Below are 27,284 nucleotides of genomic sequence, written 5' to 3'. Positions count from 1 at the left end.
TTCTGTCAGAGACAGCAAAGGACTTGGAAGAGCAGTTGAACGGAATGGACAGTGTTTTGAAAGGAGGATATAAGATGAACATCAACAAAAGCAAAACGAGGATAATGGAATGTAGTCGAATTAAGTCGGGTGATTCTGAGGGAATTAGATTAGGAAATGAGACACTCAAAGTAGTAAAGGAGTTTTGCTATTTAGGGAGTAAAATAACCGATGATGGTCGAAGTAGAGAGGATATAAAATGTAGACTGGCAATGGCAAGGAAAGCGTTTCTCAAGAAGAGGAATTTGTTAACATCGAGTATAGATTTAAGCGTCAGGAAGTCGTTTCTGAAAGTATTTGTATGGAGTGTAGCCATGTATGGAAGTGAAACATGGACGATAACTAGTTTGGACAAGAAGAGAATAGAAGCTTTCGAAATGTGGTGCCACAGAAGAATGCTGAAGATAAGGTGGGTAGATCGCGTAACTAATGAGGAGGTATTGAGTAGGATTGGAGAGAAGAGAAGTTTGTGGCACAACTTGACTATAAGAAGGGATCGGTTGGTAGGACATGTTTTGAGGCATCAAGGGATCACAAATTTAGCATTGGAGGGCAGTGTGGAGGGTAAAAATCGTAGAGGGAGACCAAGAGATGAATACACTAAGCAGATTCTGAAGGATGTAGGTTGCAGTAGATACTGGGAGATGAAGAAGCTTGCACAGGATAGAGTAGCATGGAGAGCTGCATCAAACCAGTCTCAGGACTGAAGACCACAACAACAACAACAAGGGGCAGATGGGGTAGACCACCTGCCGCTGTTCTCCCTTCTACTGTTGTTTAGCTGTCTGCTTCAGAATAATAATTCTGCTTTCGTTCTGGAGTAATCACTGTTCCTTTCGAATGCCTGTAGCTTCTGCCATCCAGCCATGTGTCTCATGAGATTGGCAACCAGTGTAGTCCTGGAGGGTCCAATGTAGGCCGTATCACTGCAATAAACACAGACTTCTTTGACGGTACGTATAACTCTCAGCCGCCCATGGCTCAACCATCCACTTTACTCTTTCGTCACCGGTATTTGATAGGCAAGGTGAGGAGAAGTGGTTCCTGATTAACCGGTTTTGAATCTCTGATGTTACGGTTGAGCTTTAAGCACACCCCTAAACCCAGTGACCTTTGCGTTGTACAGATAGTTCCCCATAAGATCATGTGAATAATTATAAAAGTTGCACAATGAATAATTATATGAGACATCTGAATTTAATCGTGCATGGCCCAGTAATACACGACATATGGACAGCTTACTTCAAATAGATATAATGAGAAGGGTTTCATCTAGCTATGGAAAAGGCCACAATGAAGTCCCTTTTGTTTGCAATAACGTATGGACTTGACTACTGACATTGAATCAATACTAATACTGTAAATGGAAAAGTAACTCTGTCTGTTACGTTCTCACAACTAAACCGATCTTGATGAAATTTGGCAGTTAGTTAGATGGTTGCGTGTTCCATTGATCAATCACACGGTACGGTAGCCGTTATGATGTGGATCGTGTCAGGTTCACAAGAAATGCACATATGAAACAAGATTTTTTAATTTATAAATATTACAATACAGAGTCAAAGATTAATATTTCTGTTATTTACCCCATTCCCTTAAATGGCACAAAATGCGTATACTGTACTTATAGATTTATTTATTTCTATTCAAGAGTTCATCTATGGTATAGAAGGAGTTGTCAAGGAGATATGATTTCAAATTATTTTTTAAGCTATTACTGCTGTCTGTCAGACATTTTATTTCATCTGGTAATTTGTCGTAAATTTTTATAGAAGCATATTTTACCCCTTTCTGCGCCAAGGATACGTTGAGTAAAGGATAGTGTAAGTCTTTCTTTTTTCTGGTATTATAATCATGTCACTGTTGTTTTTAAACTGGTCCATGTTGTTGAGAACAAATTTCATCAGTGAGTAAACGTACTGTGAGGCCGTTTTAAGAATTCCCAATCTTTTAAAAAGATGCCTACAAGATGTGCGACTATGAACCCCACATATTATTCTAACCACTTTCTTTTGAGCAGTGAATATTTTTTGTCTAAATGTTGAGTTACCGCAAAATATTATTCCGTATGAGGTCAGAGAGTGAAAGTATGTAAAGTATGTTAGCTTACTTATTTCTATACCCTCAAAATTGGCAATTACCTGATTGCAAAAGTTGCTGAACCTAGTCGCTTTAGAAGATCCAAAATATTAATTTTCCAATTAAGATTCTCATCTATATGTACACCCAAAAATATAGTATGCTCGATCCTGTCTACTGACTTCTATTGACGTGCTATATTTATTGAAGGAACTGTACTTTTTGCAGCAGAAAATTGGATGTACCGAGTTTTTTCAAAGTTTAGAGCAAGCCCATTTGCCGAAAACCAATTAATGACTTTTCCAAAGACCTTATTTGCATCATTTTTAATTGGATTAATAATGATGCTTGTATCATCAGCAAATATGGTGATAGCTTGAAAGCTGAGGAAGAATATAGGCTACTATAGAAAGTGTGTAGTCAAACATATTTATTGATTTGAACAATATAACATCAAATATGGAATAATAATCACTCTCTGAAAAGCTGTTTACTCTGTGACTATTGAACTTTACATTTGTGAAAGTGCTTTTATTGGTTCATATGATTCATGTAGTATGATTCAACGTAATCAATACAACGCTTATACATTCTCACCGTGTTTAATCCATTCTTCCTTATTAATACCAATATTACTAAATGCGAAAGTAACTCTGTTATGTTTCCAGGACTCTGCCGTCGAACCGATTCGGATCAAATTTCGTATGGAGATAGCTTGAACCCCGAGGAAGATCATAGGCTACATTAGAAAGTAGTACTATGTTTTTGAGTGTTATTAACAGTTTTAATTACGACATCCGTGTGCACGATGCAGACAACGCTGGTGCGATTGCCGGAGACTCTTTGTGTTTCAGTGACAGTGCGTATCCAACGTCACTGTGAGCTCGCTGCTTATGATACTGACTTGCTTCACCTCCTGGCATAGCTGGAGAGTTTTTGTGGAGATACAACAACAAACTCTGACGATATTCCCGAGAACCAAGTATAAAACTTTTACCGTATGCCTCGAAAACGTAGTCTGATTTAGTGCATAGATCAAAGAGAGCTCGAGTTGCGACATACGTCAGAGCAATCTCGGATCCGCCGGACGTAAGATGCAGAACGTCACACGGCCGTAAGAGCTAGAGACACAGCAGAAGAGTCACAAACCAGCCGCATTTTTTATGCTGAATGTGATGCATCTCTTATAGCTTGCGAGACGCTCGAAGACTCACAACGACCGCATCATTTAAAGGCCATACGACAAACAGAGAGACGCGTGGCTTTCGACGTGGGAGGATTTTAGTGAGGCAGCATTTCATTGTGATCTGTTAACAGACTATGTTAATCATCGATCTGTCATCTTAGAATAGATCAAAAATGTAGGCACTGTCATTAGTTGGAACTGACGGAAGAAACGGTAGTAATGTGTTTCTCTGGTGGCAAAATCTCACTTCCAGTACTAGGTGGCCCGGAAGAACCCCTATAAAATCTACTTATGTACGAATGTAATGAATTGAGGTATTTTATTTTTAGCTGGCGAAGAGTTCTCGGGCTTCCAGCCGGGTGGCGGTGTCTTCAAACTGCGACGTTTCGACGAGTGACATACTCATCATCTTCTGGCGAAGTGCCGAGACTTTGCGGATGCCGGTCCCTTTATACCTGCGGTGTGCCCCCCACCACCAGGCCGCGGGAGGCTGGGTCCAGAGGAGCCGGCGGGCGAGGTGGAGGGGGAAGCGGGTGCGCCGTTCGTGTCTCCGTCAGAGCATTGTGATCGCGTCTCGTGAGCTGGACGGTTCTTGTTGCGTTCCTGGCGTATTGCGGCTAATGCTGGATTCCAGGCCGCGCTCAGTTGGTAGCCTTCGTCCCTGTTCACAAGATTCTCGTGGACCCGTATTTCTATTGATTCTTTAATGACGCTATCCCAATAGCTCCCGGCTCGGCACAGCACCCTGGTGTTTTCGAAGTCAAAGGTGTGGTTTTCTTTGATGCTATGTTCCGCTATAGCAGATTTCTCTATCTGTCCAAGCCGAACATGCCTGATGTGTTCTTCGCACCTCTTAGAGATGCAGCGCTGCGTTTGACCAATGTACTGCACACCACATTCGCAGGCAATGTTGTATATACCAGGTGTGTTTAGTTTGAGTGGGTCTTTAGCTGAGCCCAGCAGCTCTTTCGTCTTCGGCGGTGGTCGGAAGACGGTATTTATGTTAGATTTTCTTAATAGCCTCCCGATTTTGGCCGATGTGGGCCCCAAATATGGGAGAAAAGCGAGGCTCTTGTTCACTTCCTCTACCTCAGATTTGTCAGCCTGTCTCCTCTTGAAGGCCCTGTCAATCTGTGTTTTACTGTACCCGTTTTTCCGAAATACGGGTACAGTAAAACACAGATTGACAGGGCCTTCAAGAGGAGACAGGCTGACAAATCTGAGGTAGAGGAAGTGAACAAGAGACACTCCTTTCTCCCATATTTGGGGCCCACATCGGCCAAAATCGGGAGGCTATTAAGAAAATCTAACATAAATACCGTCTTCCGACCACCGCCGAAGACGAAAGAGCTGCTGGGCTCAGCTAAAGACCCACTCAAACTAAACACACCTGGTATATACAACATTGCCTGCGAATGTGGTGTGCAGTACATTGGTCAAACGCAGCGCTGCATCTCTAAAAGGTGCGAAGAACACATCAGGCATGTTCGGCTTGGACAGATAGAGAAATCTGCTATAGCGGAACATAGCATCAAAGAAAACCACACCTTTGACTTCGAAAACACCAGGGTGCTGTGCCGAGCCGGGAGCTATTGGGATAGCGTCATTAAAGAATCAATAGAAATACGGGTCCACGAGAATCTTGTGAACAGGGACGAAGGCTACCAACTGAGCGCGGCCTGGAATCCAGCATTAGCCGCAATACGCCAGGAACGCAACAAGAACCGTCCAGCTCACGAGACGCGATCACAATGCTCTGACGGAGACACGAACGGCGCACCCGCTTCCCCCTCCACCTCGCCCGCCGGCTCCTCTGGACCCAGCCTCCCGCGGCCTGGTGGTGGGGGGCACACCGCAGGTATAAAGGGACCGGCATCCGCAAAGTCTCGGCACTTCGCCAGAAGATGATGAGTATGTCACTCGTCGAAACGTCGCAGTTTGAAGACACCGCCACCCGGCTGGAAGCCCGAGAACTCTTCGCCAGCTGTATACGCCGGGAAAGCATACATCCACATTTTATTTTTAAATAGAAAATTTAATGCATGCTTTCAAATGAATTTATTTGGTTGGGATGCATAGGTCAACGCGCTAGGTTTTTCGGCTACTTTTTGGAGACAATGTCAAATTTAACCTAGACTTCGCTCTTTGCGTCCACCAGATACTCACATCAAGGAAGTAGACTGTAGAGACAGTTTTGAATACTCCGAGAACTCATTCATTATGTACTTATCCACCAGCACTACAAACATGCACTGAAGAGCCAGAGGAACTGGTAAACCTGCCTAACATCGTGTAGGTCACACGCGAGCACACGGGAGCGCCGCAACACGACGTGGCATGGACTCGACTAATGTCTGAAGTAGCGCTGGAGGCCACTAACACGATGAATCCTGCAGGCATGTTCACAACGCGTAAGAGTACGAACGGCTGGAGACCTCTTCTGAACAGCACGTTGCAAGGCATCCCAAATATGTTCAATAATGAAACTTCCTGGCAGATTAAAAATGTGTGCCCGACCGAGACTCGAACTCGGGACCTTTGCCTTTCGCGGGCAAGTGCTCTACCATCTTTTTTTTAGTCTCATGTTGTTCGTTATAGTTCGTTGCAATTGTTCGTGGCGGACGTTCTTTATTGATCCATTAACTCAGTTTTTTTATTACAGAGGGCAGCTAACCCTCTGACCGAACACGCTGAGCTACCGTGCCGGCACCATCTGAGCTACCGAAGCACGACTCACGCCCCGTCCTCACAGCTTTACTTCTGCCAGTATCTCGTCTCCTACCTTCCAAACTTTACAGAAGCTCTCCTGCGAACCTTGCAGAACTAGCACTCCTGAAAGAAAGGATGTTGCGGAGACATGGCTTGGCCACAGCCTGGGGGATGTTTCCAGAATGAGATTTCACTCTGCAGCGGAGTGTGCGCTGATATGAAACTTCCTGGCAGATTAAAACTGTGTGCCCGACCGAGACTCGAACTCGGGACCTTTGCCTTTCGCGGGCAAGTGCTCTACCATCTGAGCTACCGAAGCACGACTCACGCCCGGTCCTCACATTATCTTCAATAATGTTCATGTCTGAGGAGTTCGGTGGCCAGCGGAAGTGTTTAAACTCAGAACAGTGTTCCTGGAGCCACTCTGTAGCAATTCTGGACGCTCAGGGTGTCGCATTGTCCTGTTGGAATTGCCCAAGTCCGTCGGAATGCACAATGGACATGAATGGATGCAGGTGATCAGACAGGATGCTTACTTACATGTCACCTGTCAGACTCGTATCCAGACGTATCAGGGGTCCCATATCACTCCAACTGCACACGCCCCACACCATTGCAGAGCCTCTACCAGCTTCAAAGTCCCCTGCTGACATCCAGGGTCCATGGATTCACGAGGCTGTCTCCATGTCCGTACACGTCCATCCGCTTGAAACAATTTGAAACGAGACTCGTCTGACCAAACAACATTTTCCAGTCATCAACAGTCCAATGTCGGTGTCGACAGGCCCAGGTGAGGCGTAAAGCTTTGTGTCGTGCAGTCATAAAGGGTACACGAATGGGCCTTCGGCTCCGAAAACCTATGTCGATGATGTTTCGTTGAATGGTTCGTCCGCTGACACTTGTTGATGACCCAACATTGAAATCTGCAGCAATTTGCGGAAGCGTTGCACTTCTGTCACGTCGAACGATTTTCTTCAGTCGTCGTTGGTCCCGTCCTTGCAGTATCTTTTTCCGGCCGATGTCGGTGATTTGACGTTTTACCGGATTCCTGATATTCACGGTACACTCGTGAAATGGTCGTACGGGAAAATCTCCCCTTCATCGCTACCTCGGAGATGCTGTGTGCCATCGCTCGAGCGCCGACTATAACGCCACATTCAAACTCACTTAAACCTTGATAACCTGCCATTGTAGCAGCAGTAACCGATCTAACAACTACGCCAGACACTTGTTGTCTTATATAGGCGTTGCCGACCGCAGCAGATATCTTTTTATTTGAATACGCTTTCTTACACTAGTTTCTTTGGTGTCTCAGTGTATATACATACACACACAGATATTTATACCAGTATACACCCAGGTATTTATAAATTACTAGCAAAACTACTGATAAGTGCGCAGCCGCGGGTAACAGCTAGTACAATACCAGTAATTATTATGTGCACAGTGGTTCAAGTGGATCATTAAACATACACAATAATACCTTGGCGCAGGTGAGCAGTATAGGAAACGAAATAACGATAATGATGTACAATTAGCTGCGTCCACATGAACTGCCAATCACTGCTGAATTATCTAACAGAATGCAGGAAGTACCCAGAAAAGCACTTACGAGCACCAGTTCCCTTGCATAAGCGCACGTTGAGTTTAATTAACTGAGAGCCTCAGTTAACTCAGAAAAGCAAAAACTCTCAAAACAAATGACTTCGCATCCTCTTTGTCACATCGTGCAAAACTTCTGCACATGCTTACCTTCGTTCTAAAACTGAAATGACGTGAATGGTTGCAGAAAGCAGAAATTTTCTTCCATTTTGAGGTTAGTTTGACGTTTCGTCCAATGAGTGCAGCTGCACATGAAGACTCGCGAGTTCTCATTCCTGCTGCAAAAGTAATTTTGGTGAGCCAGTCTCCGGCTGCCTTATGAAACTTTTACATCAATTACTACTAATCTATTTTGAGTCTATCAGATTCTTTTTTTTTCTTCTTCTTCTGACAATGCGAGTCTAAAACTTGTCGAGTTCAGTCACCTGTCCTCTGATGCGACTGTCACGGGACGGGGGCACCGATCACAGATCTCTGTTCCGAACCTGCCGCCCAGTGCATAACTGCCAGGGACTCTGCCTTTTAGAGAAAAATATTTTTATGACCCACTTGTTGTTCAGCCTCTGTGCCAATCTAAGAGTCAGTGAGTGGATTCAGCTCATAGAAAAATTATCTGTAGCTTTCACCACCAAACAGAAATGAAGTGAAGAAGTACTTACTAACTTCACAATCATTGGTGTTTGTTTCAGATACTTGCATACTTCGTCCGCATCTCGAGGTCGTGCGGTAGCGTTCTCGCTTCCCACGTCCGGGTTCCCGGGTTCGCTTCCCGGCGGGGTCAGGGATTTTCTCTGCCTCGTGATGGCTGGGTGTTGTGTGATGTCCTTAGGTTAGTTAGGTTTAAGTAGTTCTAAGTTCTAGGGGACTGATGACCATAGATGTTAAGTCCCATAGTGCTCAGAGCCATTTGAACCAAACTTGCATACTTCCATGTGACACTTGTAATTTGAATTGACTTGGAAGTCTAAGCTGAACAGTGGTTTATTAATCAAGTTATGTAACACTTTTGGGAAAACTGCCCAATAACAAATCAATGTCCTGGATTAAATTCCAAATCTCTTTGCATTGTCTCTTCAAGTGAGATTATATCACAACACTGATTGTGATCTGTCCGTCATATGGGCTCTGTGAGCCCCCTTCCTGCTATTCAAAGGGGGTAAGTTATATGCCAGCAATTCCCTTCACCCTCTCCATTCTCTCAACACACATATTACAAGATGGGACAAACAGACCCAGCCGACCACTGTGTCATATCAGCCAATGGCGTTATGTGGATGCATTATGGAGGCATGCGAGGTCAGCGCATTGCACTCCTGGCCGTTGTAGGGTTAGCAAGCCTGGTGCCATTACTAATCGGTCAAGTAGCTCTACGACTGGTACCAGGATGTTGAGTGTATCCAGTTCCAGTCCTCCCACCAAAAAATAATTCCGGCTGCTATGGAAGGCAGTCGGACATGCTGACCACTCACCTACAGAGTCGGACACTCCACGCTATACACTCTCCTATTACAGCCACCTATACTTAAGAAACGTCTCTTATACACCGTGAGGACAAGGGCTACTCTGCGCAGGGGCAGGCAACCATTTCCTATTAGGCAGCTGAAGAACTCCTCGCAGCCTCCCAGCCAATAGGGCGATACGACTCGTTCTTTCTGTAATCAACTAAATGACTAGGTTCTAAGACAATTTTTAGAGAGTGAAGGAACATTTTGAAAACGTAGAATTCAAGCCAAAGTTCAATTCGTGGGACTCTGCGAAGCCGACATATAGGTTTTGATAAAACTGCAACATTCTGGCGAAAGGTTGGTGGCAAATATACATTATTTTCACAAAGAGGATTCAAAATGTTCATATTATTTGCTACAACCTACAGGTGTGGAAGGCAATGACAGCAATGAAAACAAAAGCGAGTAGTTAAACGAAATTCGAGCAATGACTTAAAATGTGCATTTGTTGACAAGCAATCTAATACAGAAGGGTTGTTGGATATAAGTAGTACCAACAATTTTTTCATTAAACATTTCTCAGTTCGAAAATATGTGAATTTTATTTGTCCGAACGTTAACTAAATGTTACTTATCTTTAGTCGTTTTCAAAACAGGAATGTACAAAAATGCTTTTATTAATCTAATGTTTATTTAGCACTACAGTTTGTTGGGAATGCTGGCTAACATCTGCTCTCTTTCAGAGGTAACGGCCCTAGAAAGATAGGAAGCATTGTTCCAGAACCACTGATGATTTGTGATGCCCATGTAAACTTCGATGAGACACTTCTCATGAGTTGTACCTGCCGCCTCAGTCGAATCTCTTCAACCATTTTTTTCGAAATTATTGATGGTTGTTTGCTGGGAAGTAGATTCAATAACGATTTTGAAGTGACTGGCCTTTGATTTGACGGACACTTAGGAGAAACGTACATCTGGTATTTGTTTTTTGGCTCTATAGACGATAGTTCTTTGATATCCGTGTTCCAATGTACTCAGCTCCAACAGCAAAATATTCTGTGTAGTCACCACACTACTACATCAAATTCGAGATCAGAATCCTCAATTAAATCCAACACTTAAGTTCGGAATCGAGACTATTACCTAACAACGACGATAATAATGACGAAAACCGAACACAGAGTATTCCTGTTTATACTAATTATAATTTTTTAGCGGTATATTAATATTTTAATAAGAAGAAAGTCCCATCTTTTCCAACAATAATAATAATATATTACAAATATTGGAAAAAAGATATGATTCGAAAGTGAACATACATTTTGTCAGTCAGCAACGAGACAAAAGCATATACAACGCTACACCATACTTTATGGAGTCGAAGTGACCACCACAACGGTTTTACTGGTAATTAAAAAGAAATGCGAAATATTACTGAAGATAATTTGAGATATGAAACATATAACCCATGGTGAACACTTGTAACAGGAAATGTTGACAATATTTACACCGTATTGTTCAGGGTGACTCTAATACAGTTGTAAAATTTTTATCACCAGCCACCAATGCATGTAAACTCAAAGAATTAAATGTATTATTTACTTTGTGAACTGTTCTCATATTCCTAGGAAACATCTTTATACCACTGGCTTGCTCAATGCTTGCACATAAAGTACAGCTCATGACAAGTTATGTTTGTAACACATAACTCAATAGCCCCTCTGAAGATAGGTGATATTGTTTTGTCGTGAACAGAAAGGCCAACTCCTGACAGGTATTAATTAAAAATTCTCCTTTTTGTAGATTGATAATAATTCATAATCTCAGTTTTAATTGTGATCTCGACACACGGGGTAATTTAGCGAAGTTGTTCACCTCCAGTACTTCCGGAACCGTTTAACACAGCGTGTCAGTTTTCACTCTGATGAATTCTAATAAAATCGTCACCAAACGTCATGTAGCCTATTGATTTAACTATTAGAACACTGCACCAGTAACGTCTTTACCCCTGCATAAAACAGCCTTTCGAAAATTTATTCTTATTATCAAATGCAATACTGATATTGGTAATTTATATGATATAGATATGTGTGCGTATTTTTCGGCCTCTTTTACCATGTTATCGTTTTCTTTTGGTACTATTGCAATCAGAAAGTCGAAACATTAAAATTTTATGAGTTTTTACTTGCTTATGCTGGGAAATAGTAGTTTTTTGTCAATCTGCTTACAGTTACTGTGCGCAAAAATTCACTCACGCATAAGCTATCAATAAAGTTGTTTTATTACGAAATGTATTGGCCAGTTGGGAACTCTTTTGGCATCATTTGTATTAGACATGGAAATATTACCTAATGGTGACATGAAGATTTGGGCAGAGAATGACTTTAACCCGGATTTCCAGCTTATTGCGAGCGGTCATCTTAACCATTCAGGTATCTGAGCACGAGCTCGAGTTATGGTCCAACACAAATTTTCAAGTGTCACTGATGGGTACAGCTGATGTCAAAAGAATTCGCAATTGGAGAATAAATTTTGTAATATTAATATAGCTGCAGAGGAATGTTGTAAAATCAGTAGAATCACACTGTTTGTTTAGGTGAAATCAAAATTTGGTACAAAGATATTATGACAATATGGGTTCCCATATTCATAAATATGTTCGTTGCTTCATACATTGCACCCTATATTTGCAACAAAGTAATATAAAACAGAATATAAAGCATTATCTATCATTTAAATAATCAGTAGTATTAGAGAGAGAAGTGCGACAACTTGATGTAGCATAAATAATGTAGCCCACAAAAAATAAAGCACCTCTGACGGTACGCAAAACCTTTGTTAAGCCACCCTGACGTAATACGATGGTCACTCCAAAAGAAATGCACACTATTTTTGTAAAAATACAGTTTTTATTCTGCGTGTGTGAAAGTTTTACAGTATGTAGATACATCCTTCCCGCTTGTTTTCAAACTTAGTTCAACCTGCTCCCGTGAGTGGCGCCGTCACAGCATGTCTTCAAGATGGCTGCTACACATGACGTTCGTCGGAAGCAACGTGCTGTGAAAACGAGACAGTGGGAAACATCCACAAGAGGTTGAAAAAGGTGTAAGGAGATGCTGCTGTCGATCGCAGTACAGTTAGTCGGTGGGCAAGCAGGTTACGTGATGAAAGCGGGCACGGCAATATTGAGGATTGTCCTCGCAGCGGCAGGCCTCGTACTGCACACATTCCAGACATTGTACAGAGTGTTAACGAATTGGTGACTGCTGACAGACGCATCACAGTGAACGAATTGTCACGCTACGTTGGGATAGGGGAAGGAAGTGTTTGCAGAATACTGAAAGCGTTGGCGTTAAAAAAAGGTTTGTGCCAAGTGGGTTCCCAGGATGTTGACAGTAGCTCACAAAGAAACAAGAAAAACGGTATGCAGCGAACTTTTGGAACAGTACGAGAATGGTGGAGAAGAATTTCTTGGAAGAATTGTGACAAGTGATGAAACATGGTTCCATCATTTTTCACCAGTGACGAAGAGGTAATCAATAGAGTGACATCATGCAAATTCACCCAAGAAAAATAGATTCAGAACCACACCTTCTGCTGGAAAAGTTATGGCTATGATGTTTTTCGTTTCCGAAGGACTCTTACTTGTTGGCATCATGCCAAGTGGAACCACCATAAATTCTGATGCATATGTGGCGACAATGAAGAAACTTCAAGCTTGACTGAGTAGTGTTCGACCACATCGGCAAAAGCACGATGTTTTGCTGTTGCACGACAATCCACAGCCACATGTCAGTAAAAAAACCATGGAAGCGATCACAAAACTCGGATGGACAACACTGAAACACCCAACTTACAGTCCTGACCTAGCTCCATGTGACTATCATCTCTTTGGGAAACTGAAAGACTCTCTACGTGGAACAAGGTTTGAAGATGCTGACTCCCTTGTGCACACTGCCAAACAGTGGCTCCAACAGGTTGGTCCAGAATTTTACCGTGCGGGTATACAGGCGCTGGTTCCAAGATGGCGTAAGGCAGTTGAGAGGGATGGAAATTATGTGGAGAAATGAAAATATTGTTCCTAAAGGATGTACTTACACACTGTAAAACTTTCAAACATGTAGAATAAAAGATGGATTAAAAAAATAGTGTGCATTTCTTTTGGAGTGACCCTCGTATCTTTGTAACAATTCTTGATTTCACACAATCAAACAGTCTGATACAGATTAAAAACAATTACGTGTATATCGATGTCCATGACATTAGAATGTTATGTGTATATTACAGAAGATATATAAGGTTACTTACGTATTGTGTACATCCATATCAAATGACATGTGTCTAAAGTATGTAACATTTATGATGTTAAAACTGATGTGGATTTAGAAAACATAAAAACCTGTGGATATTTAAAATCTAATTGTATCCATGTCTACGTGATCACAATAGGATCCATCACTTGTATTGCCTGTGTGGTACGCAGGTTGTCATGTATATGCGTTATAGCGATCATATGCTAAACAGCTGCACTTTGTAGGCGTATTGAACACTATTGTCACGGGATGAAATCATTGAACTTGTGCTCCGGAGAAGGTCCTATATTGTAGGTGATTTGTTATATCTGAGCTCATAATTGGATGCATGTGACATGTGCTCAGTGTATACACAGGGTCATAGGGTGTTTGTTTTAACATGAGACACCTAAATATATCGAGAACGACGTATCGTACGAAAAAAATGTTCTAGGTGAAGAGTTAATAGTAGCGAAGCGGACGTCTGCCTTTGCTACCCACCACTCCTCTGTATTTTCAAATGGTGGCCCACATATTATTGTGCATTCGAAATACGAAAATACATACGGTTTATTCAAACCATTGTTTCCTATTTGTGGTAAATAATTTAGTGCAACAGGTGTACAAGAGAGACTGCTTACACCACGCTTGTCCGCCCTATTGTGGAGTATTGCTGTGCAGTGTGGAATCCGCATCAGGTGGGACTGACGGATGACATCGAAAAAGTTCAAAGAAGGGCAGCTCGCTTTGTATCATCGCGAAATAGGGGAGATAGTGCCACAGACATGACACCTGAAATGGGCCGGCCGCGGTGGTCTCGCGGTTAAGGCGCTCAGTCCGGAACCGCGCGACTGCTACGGTCGCAGTTTCGAATCCTGCCTCGGGCATGGATGTGTGTGCTGTCCTTAGGTTAGTTAGGTTTAAGTAGTTCTAAGTTCTAGGGGAGTGATGACCACAGAAGTTAAGTCCCATAGTGCTCAGAGCCATTTGAACCATTTGAACACCTGAAATGGAGTGGCAATCATTAAAACAAAGGCGTTTTTCGTTGCGATGGAATCTCCTCATGTAATTTCAATCACCAGTTTTCACCTCAGATTGCGAAAACATTCTGTTGCCACCCACCTAGATACGAGGAAATGATATTCATGATAAAATAAGAGAAATCAGGGCTCGCACAAAAAAATTTAAGTGCTCGTTTTACCAGCGTGCCGTTCGAGAGTGGAACGGTAGAGAGAGAGCTTGAAGGTGGTTCACTGAACCCTCTGATAGGCACTTTATTTTGAATAGCAGATTAATCACTTAGATGTAGATATAAATGGCGCTGTAATCGACATATATCAAGAGTGCCTGTTTTGGCGATTAAGAACCGACGCATTTAATTCTACATTGCATTTAAGGTGTAAATGTGAACCTTTGTGTCCTAACTATTGATACTGATGTTCAAAAGTTACCTGAGTATTGGAGATGTGATTGTACGATATAAATAATATGAATAGACATTAACATTTCTGGCAAATAAGCTATTTATTTGTACGGTATGTAGTTTTTTGTTGCCTATGGGTTTGATTCTGGTGAGTCGCCAAACAACCAGAATTAGTGATTTCGGTGGCCGCCCACAAACCCCGCCATCAGGGTGACTGATTTCGGTGTTTGTTTCCATCCAACATCAGTAACTCTCTCGCTGGCCGCTACGCAGCTACCAGTAAGTACAAATCACAACCAGTGTAATAAGGTAAAATGTCCGTGAAGCGAGAGAAACAGGCGGAAGCTGCCGTAGATACTCATCGAAATCAAGCACCGCTGTGCTGAGAAGCGAGGGACTCGCCGATATCAAGAATATCGATGGGAACAGAAAACTATAAGTTCCACGTCGTTGTTCCTGGATCACGATAAACTTAGTTTCTAACCAGACACTGAAACGACAAACCGTAGTGTATGGTACAATCAAATTTGCGACATTAAATTTCGAACATAAATATTAACCGTTAGAGCACAAAGGTTTACGTTTACATTGTGAATGAGATGTACAACCAAATGGGTCGTTTCTTTATTGCGAAATCAGGCGCACTTGATATTTGTCGATTACACCGCCATTTCGACGAATGGGAAACAAGGGGTCGAGCAGAGGGAACGTAGAGGGTGACAATTACTGAAATATGAAATAAAATCGTCATAATTTCTGAACGGTTTGCGTTAGGACGTTCAAACTGCACGGTTTGGGGCGGGGCACGATGGAAATTAATATGGTTTGGTTAAGCGACGAAGCCCACTTTCATTTGGATGGGTCCGTCAATAAGCGAAATTGGCGCGTTTGGGGGACTGAGAATCCGCATTTCGCGATCGAGAAGTCTTTTCACCTTCAACAGGTGGCTGTGTGATGTGCAGTGTCCAGTCATGGAATAATCAGTGAGATATTCCCTGATGGCACGATGACTATCAAACGGTACTTGAAGGTTGTGGAAGATGATTTCATCCCCATTATCCAAAGTGACCCTGGTTTCGACAAGATGTGATTCATGCAAGACGGAGTTCTACCCCATCGAAGCAGGACAATGTTTGATGCCCTGGAGGAGCACTTTGGGGACCGCACTCTGGCTCTGGAGTACCCAGAGGCTACTAGCATAGGCCTCGATTGGCTGCCATATTCTCCGGATCTGAATAAATGCGACTTCTTTTTGTGGGGCTATATTGAAGACAAGGTGTACAGTAATAACTCCAAAACCATTGCTCAGCGGAAAACAGCCATTGGAGCTCATCGACACCATCGATGTTCCGACACTTCAGTGTCATGCAGAATTTCGATATTCGTCTGCGCCAGATCATCGCCAATGATGGCAGCCATATCGAACATGTCATAACCTAAACCCGAATATCTGTACTGACGTTTACATGTTGAACACAGTGTGTGCACGCTATAGTTTGTGACTAATTTATCTTTCTTTTCATTGTTGTTGTTGTTGTTGTTGTTGTTGTTATTGTTGTGATCTTCAGCCCTGAGACTGGTTTGATGCAGCTCTCCATGCTACTCTATCCTGTGCAAGCTGCTTCATCTCCCAGTACGTGCTGCAGCCTACAACCTTCAGAATCTGCTTAGTGTATTCATCTCTTGGTCTCCCTCGGCGATTTTTACCCTTCACGCTATCCTCCAATACTAAATTGGTGATCCCTTGATGTCTCAGAACATGTCCTACCAACCGATCCCTTCTTCCAGTCATGTTGTGCCACAAATTCCTCTTCTCCCCAATTTTATTCAATACCTCCTCATTAGTTATGTGATCTACCCATGTGATCTTCAGCATTCTTCTATAGCACCACATTTCGAAAGCTTCTATTCTCGTCTTGTCCAAACTATTTATAGTCCATGTTTCACTTCCATACATGGTTACACTCCATACAAATACATTCAGAAACGACTTACTGACACTTAATTCTACACTCGATGTTAACAAATTTCTCTTCTTCAGAAACGCTTTCATTGCCATTGCCAGTCTACATTATATGTCCTCTCTACTTCGACCATCAATAGTTATTTTGCTCCCCCTTTTCTACTTTAAGTGTCTCATTTCCTAATCTAATTCCCTCAGCATCACCCGACTTAATTCGACTACATTCCATAATCCTCGTTTTGCTTTTCTCGATATTCATCTAATATCTTCCTTTCAAGACAATGACCATTCCGTTCAGCTGCTCTTCCAGGTCCTTTGCTGTCTCTGACAGAATTACAATGTCATAGGCGAACCTCAAAGTTTTTATTTCTTCTCCATGGATTTTAATAACAACTCCGAATTTTTCTTTTTTTTTTTTTACTTTACTGCTTGCTCAATATACAGATTGAATAACATCGGGGATAGGCTGTAACCCTGTCTCACTCCCTTCCCAACCACTCCTTCCATTTCATGCCCCTCAACTCTTACAACTGCCATCTGGTTTCTGTACAAATTGTAAATAGCCTTTCGCTCTCTGTATTTTACCCCTGCCACCTTCAGAATTTGAAAGAGAGTATTCCAGTCAACATTGTCAAAAGCTTTTTCTATGTCTACAAATGCTAGAAACGTGGTTTGCCTTTCCTTAATCTTTCTTCTAAGTTAAGTCGTAGGGTCAGTATTGCCTCACGTGTTCCAATATTTCTACGGAATCCAAACTGATCTTCCCCGAGATCATTTCTACCAGTTTTTCCATTCGTCTGTAAAGAATTCACGTTAGTATTTTGCAGCCGTGATTTATTAAACTGATAGTTCGGTAATTTTCACATCTGTCAACACCTGCTTTCTTTGGGATTGGAATTATTATATTCTTCTTGACGTCCGAGGGAATTTCGCCTGTCTCACACATTTTGCTCACCAGATAGTAGAGTTTTGTCAGGGCTGGCTCTCCCAAGGCTGTCAGTAGTTCTAATGGAATGTTTTCTACTCCCAGGGCCTTACTTCGACTTAGGTCTTTCAGTACTCTGTCAAACTCTTCACGCAATATCATATGTCCCATTTCATCTTCAGCTACATCCTCTTCCATTTCCAGAATATTGTCCTCAAGTACATCGCCCTTGTATAGACCCTCTATATACCCCTTCCACATTTCTACTTTCCCTTCTTTGCTTAGAACTGGGTTTCCATCTGAGCTCTTGATATTCATACAAGTGGTTCTCTTTTGTCCAAAGGTCTCTTTAATTTTTCTGTAGCCATTATCTATCTTACCCCTCGTGAGATAAGCCTCTACATCCTTATATTTGTCCTCTAGCCATCCCTGCCTATCCATTTTGCACTTCATGTCGATCTCGTTTTTGAGACGTTTGCATTCCTTTTTCCTGCTTCATTTACTGCATTTTTATATTTTCTCCTTTCATCAATTAAATTCAATATCTCTTCTGTTACCCAAGGATTTCTACTAGCCCTCGTCTTTTTACTTAGTTGATCCTCTGCTGCCTTCACTACTTCATCCCTCAAAGCTACCCACTCTTCTTCTACTGTATTTCTTTCCCCCATTCCTGTCAATTGTTCCCTTATGGTCTCCCTGAAACTCTGTACAACCTCTGGTTCTTTCAGTTTATCCAGGTCCCATCTCCTGAAATTCCCACCGTTTTGCAGTTTCTTCAGTTTTAATCTACAGTTCACAACCAATAGATTGTGGTCAGAGTCCACATCTGCCCCTGGAAATGTCTTACAATTTAAAACCTGGTTCCTAAATCTCTGTCTTACCATTATATTATCTATCTAATACCTTCTAGTATCTCCAGGCTTCTTCCATGTATACAACTCCCTTTCATGATTCTTGAACCACGTGTTAGCTATGATTAAGTTATGCTCTGTGCAAAATTCTACCAGGCAGCTTCCTCTTTCATTTCTTACCCCCAATCCATATTCACCTACTACGTTTCCTTCTCTTCCTTTTCCTACTCTCGAATTCCAGCCACCCATGACTATTAAATTTTCGTCTCCCTTCATTATCTGAATAATTTCTTTTATCTCATCATAAATTTCTTCAATTTCTTCGTCATCTGCCGAGCTAGTTGGCATATAAACCTGTACTACTGTAGTAGGCGTGGGCTTCGTGTCTATCTTGGCCACAATAATGCGTTCACTACGCTGTTAATAGTAGCTTACCCGCATTCCTACTTTCTTATTCATTATTAAACCTAATCCTGCATTACCCCTTTTTGATTTTGTATTTATAACCCTGTATTCGCCTGACCAAAAGTCTTGTTCCTCCTGCCTCCGAACGTCGCTAATTCCCACTTTAACCTATCCATTTCCTTTTTTAAATTTTCTAACCTACCTGACCGATTAAGGGATCTGACATTCCACGCTCCGATCCGTAGAACGCCAGTTTTCTTTCTCCTGATAACGATCCGAATGGGGGACTATTTTACCTCCAGAATATTTTACCCAAGAGGACGCCATCATCATTTAACCATACAGTAAAGCTGCATGCCCTTGGGAAAAATTACGGCTGTAGTTTCCCCTTGCTTTCAGCCGCACGCAGTACCAACACAGCAAGGCCGTTTTGGTTAGTGTTACAAGGCCATATCAGACAATCATCCAGCCTGTTGCCCCTGCAACTACTGAAAAGGCTGCTGTCCCTCTTCAGGAACCACACGTTTGTCTGGCCTCTCAACAGATACCCCTCCGTTGTGGTTGCCCTACGGTACGGCTATCTGTATTGCTGAGGCACGGAAGTCTCCCCACCAACGGTAAGGTCTGTGGTTCATGGGGGGATTTCTTTTCATATAGTTCAATAATTGCCACCCTGTATTATTAGGAATAGAATCCCAATATGGAATAAAAATGAAGGGGTTCACATTTGAAAATAGGAAGTTAACCATGCCAACGCAAGATGAGTGGTTACGACGTGGCCAGTTTTAGCACAGATAGCTGTCCCCTTAGTAACATTAACTATTCACCTAGAGCATGGTTTTTTTTTCGAACGAGGCGTCGATTTCGAGGTATTTGGTTGTCTCAAGCTAAAACAAGCAGCCTGAATTTTGAATACTGTACCACGCTTCAACATGTTTATAATGGTAGAATGTATGAAGAGGTGTCTGGTAGACACAGATTGTGTTGCATTATGTTCATGTTGCTTGTTGTTCGTGACAGTTGCCGATCCAGCAGTGTTGCGAGGCGACCGCCTGCTGCGCAAAAGGGGGGAGAGAATGTTTCGTCTGTCCGCTGCCGTCTGTACCGCTACCCAGCTGCCACTGAGTGCTGGCCCATTAGAGAATGAGGGGAAATTCTTCGCGCTTTTTCAAGCCGCCTCGCGCTCGGCTCAGCTGCGCAGGTAACCTGCTGTCTTTCGTTACCGCAACCCGATTGCGAAGTGACAACAGAAGCCGCGACAAACTGAGGCAAGAACCGCATGCGGCTAACCCTTGATTATACGAATAGTGAAAATGGCAATTCATCTACCTTGCTTACGAAAAAAATATTTATTTATTTACTGCAAATTTAGAGACCTATCTGATATTTTAAAACATACATATTACAATTTTAGTTTGTCATATTTTTGTAGTTTTTGTTTTGTTTTTATCTGCAACATTTGGCACGGAATAAATGACTTTTAAAATAAAAAATAATCTGAGGCTGAAATACAAATAACATTTTGTTGTTTTAAGGAGAAAGTGAAAAGATCATAGGACAGAGCAGAGTTGTTAGTGCCATAATCAACTCTGACTGGCGGTGAATACTTCGGTATGGTTTGTACAGCTATTGACCGTCGGTCGCAACAAAATAGTTTATAGTGAATGGTAGAGAAATGGTATTGCTAGCCCTATGCAATGACGTTAGCTATACATACGTGTACAACAAGCGCTGCTTTCTCGGCTAGATTGCTAGCACCTTACATTTCATTTATTCTAGTGTTCACTATCCTTAACTATTATTTGATTGATGTACACTCATGCTCATAAAGTAAGGATAATTGCAGAATATGTGCCACACAACGTGGAACTACACAAAACTGGCGCTAATAGCATAGGCACATAGGGAACATACACGATAGATCTGTAAGTCCACGGTATTGGTGATAAGTTGAGAAAACCGTCCCGAAATACATGTGCTACAAAACGCCATTGTTTCCTGCGCATGTACCCCGACATCAATATGCGATATGATCATCATGCACACGTACACAGGCCGCCAACGGGTTTGCATATTCTGGATCAGGTGGTCGAGCAACTGCTGGGGTATAGCCTCCCATTCTTGCACCAGTGCCTGTCGGAGCTCCTGAAGTGTCCTAGGGGATTGAAGACGTGCAGCGATACGTCAACCGAGAGCGTCCCAGACGTGCTCGATGGGGTTTAGGTCTGGAGAACAGGCAGGCCACTCCATTCGCCTGATATCTTCTGTTTCAAGGTACTCCTCCACCATGGCAGCTCGGTGGGGCCGTGCGTTATCATCCATCAGAAGGAAGGTGGGACCCACTGCACCCCTGAAAAGGGGGACATACTGGTGCAAAATGACGTCCCGATACACCTGACCTGTTACAGTTCCTCTGTCAAAGACATGCAGGGGTGTACGTGCACCAGTCATAATCCCAACCCACACCATCAAAGCACGACGTCCCTACAGGTCCCTTTCAAGGACACTAAGAGGTTGGTTTCTGGTTGCTGGTTCACGCCAGATGAAAACCCGGCGGGAATCACTGTTCAGACTATACCTGGACTCGTCCGTGAACATAACTGGGGACCACTGTTCCAATGACCATGTACTGTGCTCTTGACACCAGGCTTTACGGGCTCTCCTGTGACGAGGGGTCAGTGGAATACACCTTGCAGATCTCTGGGCGAATAAACCGTGTCTGTTCAGGCGTCTGTAAAATTTTAAATGAGTAATAATACCTAACCACGTGGTTAAGATAATCTCATTCTGGAAACATCCCCCAGGCTGTGGCTAAGCCATGTCTCCGCAATATCCGTTCTTCCAAGAGTGCTAGTTCTGCAAGGTTCTGAAGACAGAACCCGTGTCCTGAAACCGGGTACTGCTGTCCATTTTAGAAATAAATAATTTTATCCAGATTTTATCATTGGCAGTATTTTTTCTGCTTTGTTAGCCTTATGTTTTCGTGGAAATGCAACATATTATCATGTGTACCCCAAGACAGCGTGTTACCTATGCTCGTTTGACGTTCTCGTCCCCTATTTTAACTGAAGGATTCATTTACAGTGATGCTTAGAGGAAAGTGTATGTTGATTTGTTTTCGGCTCTCCTGAGTTTGTTGTTGTGACGGCACTGTGTAATAAATCCTCCTTACGAAAGAGTAAGAAAAGACAGGAAAAACGCTGGGTGAGAGTTACCTAGAGCGAATTTGACGCCGGTCCACGCCTGCTTTACGTAGCTGAGGAAGCGCCGGTAGAAGGGCCGGCGCACCTTCCTGGGAGGCGGATCCCCCTGCTCGCTGTCGGGCGGCGGAGACTGCGCGGGGGCGTGCGTGGCGTGGGCGGCGGCGGCGGCGGCAGCGGTGGGCGCGATGCGAGGGGCGGCGGGGGCGGCGCGGGGGCAGGGCGCGGGATCCCGGCCGCCGAGGCGGGGGCTGCCGCGCACGTCTCGCCCCAGGCCTCCGCGCCGCCGCTGCACGCGCGCCTGAGTCGCCGCCGACGCCGACGCCGCCCCCGCGGGGCTTGCGCCGGGGCCCGGCTTGAGCGGCGTCGCCAGGAAGGCGCCGTCTTCGGGCGGCGGGGGCCCGCCGGGCAGGTCCGCGACGCGCTGGCCGAATCCGCCGCCGCCGCCCCCGCCGCCCCCGGCGGGCGGCCGCAGGCAGAGCTGCAGCTTGGCCGTGGCGCTGGGGGCGGAGGGCTGGCCGCTAGCCGGGGGCCGCCGCCAGCCGCCGTGGAGCCTCGCGGCCGCCGCCGCGCACAGCGGCTGCGGGGGCGGGGGCGGCGCCGGCGCCGGGCGCTCCTCGCACTCGCTAGCCACGGTCCCAGCCTCCCACTGGCGGCGCGGCCTTCTAGTTCATCGGTCGCTCCACGCGCCGAGCGCTCGACGGCGACCACTGCACCGCGGCGAGTCCGCTGCTCCCCCCTTCATCGGTGTCCACTCCTCAACACTGCATCTCTTCTTACCTACCTCACTGCTACGTTACCAACAGTCATCGACGTCGGTTCTTTCCTAACTCTTCGATACACTACTAAGACAGTTACGACTTCTTCGTCGACTCTGAAAGTTCCATGTCGCTTCGCTGAATAGCTCTTCTGTACACCTGCTGCAGTCGAGAGTCCCACAGGAGAACAGCAAGAGCGTATAAGAGCTGCTTCAGGATGGCGGTGGAGGCGGCTGGAGCGGCGGAGGCAGCGGGGGTGGCAGAGCGGTGGAGTCACTGGCGGGGGCGGTGGCGGTGACGTCGGCGGTGGTTTACCTGTGGCCACAAACGGCGGAGTTATGGGACGGGCAGCTGAGGCGTTTGCAGCAGGCGGCTAAGGAATCTGTCATTCTCTACACGGCGTGAAGGGAGTGTCTTGTAATTGTATAAAGGAGCGCAGAAAGAGTGTGACCACATGGCAGATTAATAGGAGTACTGCACAATTGCTGTATTTACCACTAAATAAAAAGCCACCAACTGATAAATCAAAGACTTTATTTGACGCGTTTCGGGTAGAACCCATCCTAAGATTGTCGTGAACATCATGGTGATCAGATATACAGGGTGTTACAAAAAGATACGGCCAAACTTTCAGGAAACATTCCTCACACACAAATAAAGAAAAGATGTTATGTGGACATGTGTCCAGAAACGCTTAATTTCCATGTTAGAGCTCATTTTAGTTTCGTCAGTATGTACTGTACTTCCTCGATTCACCGCCATGATTTCATACGGGATACTCTACCTGTGCTGCTAGAACATGTGCCTTTACAAGTACGACACAACATTTGGTTCATGCACGATGGAGCTCCTGCACATTTCAGTCGAGGTGTTCGTACGCTTCTCAACAACAGATTCGGTGACCGATGGATTGGTAGAGGCGGACCAATTCCATGGCCTCCACGCTCTCCTGACCTCAACCCTCTTGACTTTCATTTATGGGGGCATTTGAAAGCTCTTGTCTACGCAACACCGGTACCAAGTGTAGGGACTCCTCGTGCTCGTATTGTGGACGGCTGTGATACAATACGCCATTCTCCAGGGCTGGATCAGTGCATCAGGGATTCCATGCGACGGAGGGTGGATTCATGTATCCTCGCTAACGGAGGACATTTTGAACATTTCCTGTAACAAAGTGTTTGAAGTCACGCTGGTACGTTCTGTTGCTGTGTGTTTCCATTCCATGATTAATGTGATTTGAAGAGAAGTAACAAAATGAGCTCTAACATGGAAAGTAAGCGTTTCCGGACACATGTCCACATAACATATTTTTCTTTCTTTGTGTGTGAGGAATGTTTCCTGAAAGCTTGGCCGTACCTTTTTGTAACTCCCTGTACACAGGGTGAGTCGCGTAAGACGTAACACCCCCTTTATTCCGGGGGCGATTGCACGTATCGGCATGCGGTTTTCGGTGGATCATAGCGGACTATGGGGCACATACGTTGTTACATGCACAATAATCACAACGTTTATATTGACGGAGATAATGAGGCAAGTACATGTTTTTTAAATGGGACGCTATACTTTTTCTACCATCGTTCTAACGCTCTTGAAAAGACGTGTATAGTCATGTAAAGCATGCTGCTATTGTGATTAAAACTTTGCTTAAAAGAGGGCGGATGAGGATTTATCCACGTAGCGTAGGCCGTGCATACTGCATAGAGCACGGGAACTCGGCCTGCGGGTCGCGCGAGGCGTGTTTACAGTCTGCAGCCGCTTGCGACCGCCTCGACCTTCAATCGAACAATATTTCCCAGCGTCTTTTAAGCGAAGTTTGAATCACAATAGCAACACGCGTTACATCACTATACGCGTGTTTTCCAGAGCGTTCCAATGATAGTAAAAAAGTATAGCGTCGCATTTAAAAAATATATACTTCCCTCATTATCTCGGTCAATATAAACGTTGTGATTATTGTGCATGTACCAAAGTATGTGCCCCATAGTCGGCTATGATTCTCCGAACACCGCTTGTCGATACGTCCAATCGCCAACGGAATAATGGGTGTGTTACTTCTTACGCGACTCATCCTGTAGATAGCTTTGTTTGTTACATACTGTCTTTGTAAATCTGATGACCAAAATGTTCATGACTATCTGAGGATGGGTTCTACCCGAAACGCGTCAAATAAAGTCATTGATCTGTCACTGATGGCTTCTTATTTAGTGACCAGTACAGCAGCTGTGCAGTATTCCTACAGAAGGAAGTGCAGCTGATCTTCGCTACTTTCATCATCGCTCACACTCTTCCATCACTCACAAACTGAATCTCTATGAATTTCTACTTCTCTAAGCTTGGGACAATCAGATCATCGGCTGACTCGCGCACCAAATTTTTTGATGTACGAGGCACTCGTGATAAGACCGCAGGCGATGTAGACCGCACATGACATCGTTACACTGAATCTAGCATCGCAATCAGCTAACGGGAAGGCGTGCAAATCGTCTGCAGGCGACTTACTGTATAAACATTAATTTTCCATAACTGCAGTACCTTTGGTAAAGGTTTTTTGAATGTGATGGCCAAGTGTTGTACAGAGTTTGAATGCCCGGGAAAAATTTATGAAAGGAAGCAAAATTCTGTGCCACAGGTAAGGCGGTTTCGAATTTTGTAAATTTACGTACGTACAGGGTTATTACAAATGATTGAAGCGATTTCACAGCTCTACAATAACTTTATTATTTGAGATATTTTCAAAATGCTTTGCACACACATACAAAAACTCAAAAAGTTTTTTTAGGCATTCACAAATGTTCGATATGTGCCCCTTTAGTGATTCGGCAGACATCAAGCCGATAATCAAGTTCCTCCCACACTCGGCGCAGCATGTCCCCATCAATGAGTTCGAAAGCATCGTTGATGCGAGCTCACAGTTCTGGCACGTTTCTTGGTAGAGGAGGTTTAAAAACTGAATCGTTCACATAACCCCACAGAAAAAAATCGCATGGGGTTAAGTCGGGAGAGCGTGGAGGCCATGACATGAATTGCTGATCATGATCTCCACCACGACCGATCCATCGGTTTTCCAATCTCCTGTTTAAGAAATGCCGAACATCATGATGGAAGTGCGGTGGAGCACCATCCTGTTGAAAGAAGAAGTCGGCGCTGTCGGTCTCCAGTTGTGGCATGAGCCAATTTTCCGCGGGCTACGCGTGAAACTTGCCCGCACGCGTTCAACCGTTTCTTCGCTCACTGCAGGCCGGCCCGTTGATTTCCCCTTACAGAGACATCCAGAAGCTTTAAACTGCGCATACAATCGGCGAATGGAGTTAGCAGTTGGTGGATCTTTGTTGAACTTCGTCCTGAAGCGTCGTTGCACTGTTATGACTGACTGATGTGAGTGCATTTCAAGCACGACATACGCTTTCTCGGCTCCTGTCGCCATTTTGTCTCACTGTCACTGCGCTCTCGAGCGCTCTGGCGGCAGAAACCTGAAGTGCGGCTTCAGCCGAACAAAACTTTATGAGTTTTTCTACGTATCTGTAGTGTGTCGTGACCATATGTCAATGAATGGAGCTACAGTGAATTTATGAAATCGCTTCAATCATTTGTAATAGCCCTGTATTTCTCGAGAGCAAGTCAGTGACTCCTTGGTTGAAGCTAAGGAGGTATATCATTACTAAGAAGATTCGAATTGTCTTCTCTTTTTAGGGTGTTTATTTATGTACGAACACTATGACTCTAATGATAGCACTCATAGGACCCTGATCAGCCAGAAACATTACAACCTCGAATCTACTATCGATATAACCTCGAATCTACTATCGATATAAACCCGTCCGTGCGGTAGTATTGTCACCTGGCGAAGAATGACTGCTAGTCAGACACATGCACGGTGCATGTAGTATCTGTGAGCGTGCTGCCTGTGTGTAGAATAGGGAAAGCGTGCGATCTGGCTGAGTTTGATTGAGGGCTGATTGTGATGACGCGGAGGCTCGGCACGAAAATTTTGGAAACTGCACGAATTCTCGAGTGTTCGAGGAGCACTATGATGTGGCGAAACCAAGGTGAAACCACGCCAAGATGTAGTGGGGTTGGGCCGAAACCCCTCCTTACAGATGTCGGACGTAATAGGCTGGGCAGACTGGTAAAACAGCAGGTGGTGAACTGTAGGCAGAACTAACATCACTCTTCAATGCATGGCAGACTACAAGTGTGTTTCAACACACAGTGCACCGAACACTCTTAGCAATGAGCCTCCGCAGCCGACGACCCACGCATGTGCCAATGATATGGGCAACTACATTCATGCTCACAAATTAAGGATAATTGCAGAATGTGGCGCCAAACATCGTGGCACTACAGAAAACTGGCCGTAATAGCGTAGGCACATAGGGAACACACACGACACAGATCTATAAGTCCACA

General features: G+C 44.2%; 1 protein-coding gene across 1 annotated transcript in view; it reads right to left on the bottom strand.

The window, feature by feature from the left end:
• The window catches only part of LOC126188784 (uncharacterized), a 401,269-nt gene extending 378,340 nt beyond the window's left edge, over positions 1 to 22,929 (bottom strand). Inside the window, exons 1-2 of the mRNA XM_049930397.1 lie at positions 22,904 to 22,929; positions 22,135 to 22,784 (exon numbers count right to left, since the gene is read on the bottom strand). Of these exons, the coding sequence (XP_049786354.1) occupies positions 22,135 to 22,784; positions 22,904 to 22,929 (676 nt within the window). The remainder of the gene's footprint in view (positions 1 to 22,134; positions 22,785 to 22,903) is intronic.
• Positions 22,930 to 27,284: the final 4,355 nt, after the last annotated feature.

This window comes from Schistocerca cancellata, chromosome 5, assembly GCF_023864275.1.
Source record: "Schistocerca cancellata isolate TAMUIC-IGC-003103 chromosome 5, iqSchCanc2.1, whole genome shotgun sequence".
NCBI lineage: Eukaryota > Metazoa > Arthropoda > Insecta > Orthoptera > Acrididae > Schistocerca > Schistocerca cancellata.
The sequence above is the reverse complement of the archived record's forward strand: the minus strand, read 5'-3'. Positions and strand labels throughout refer to the sequence as shown.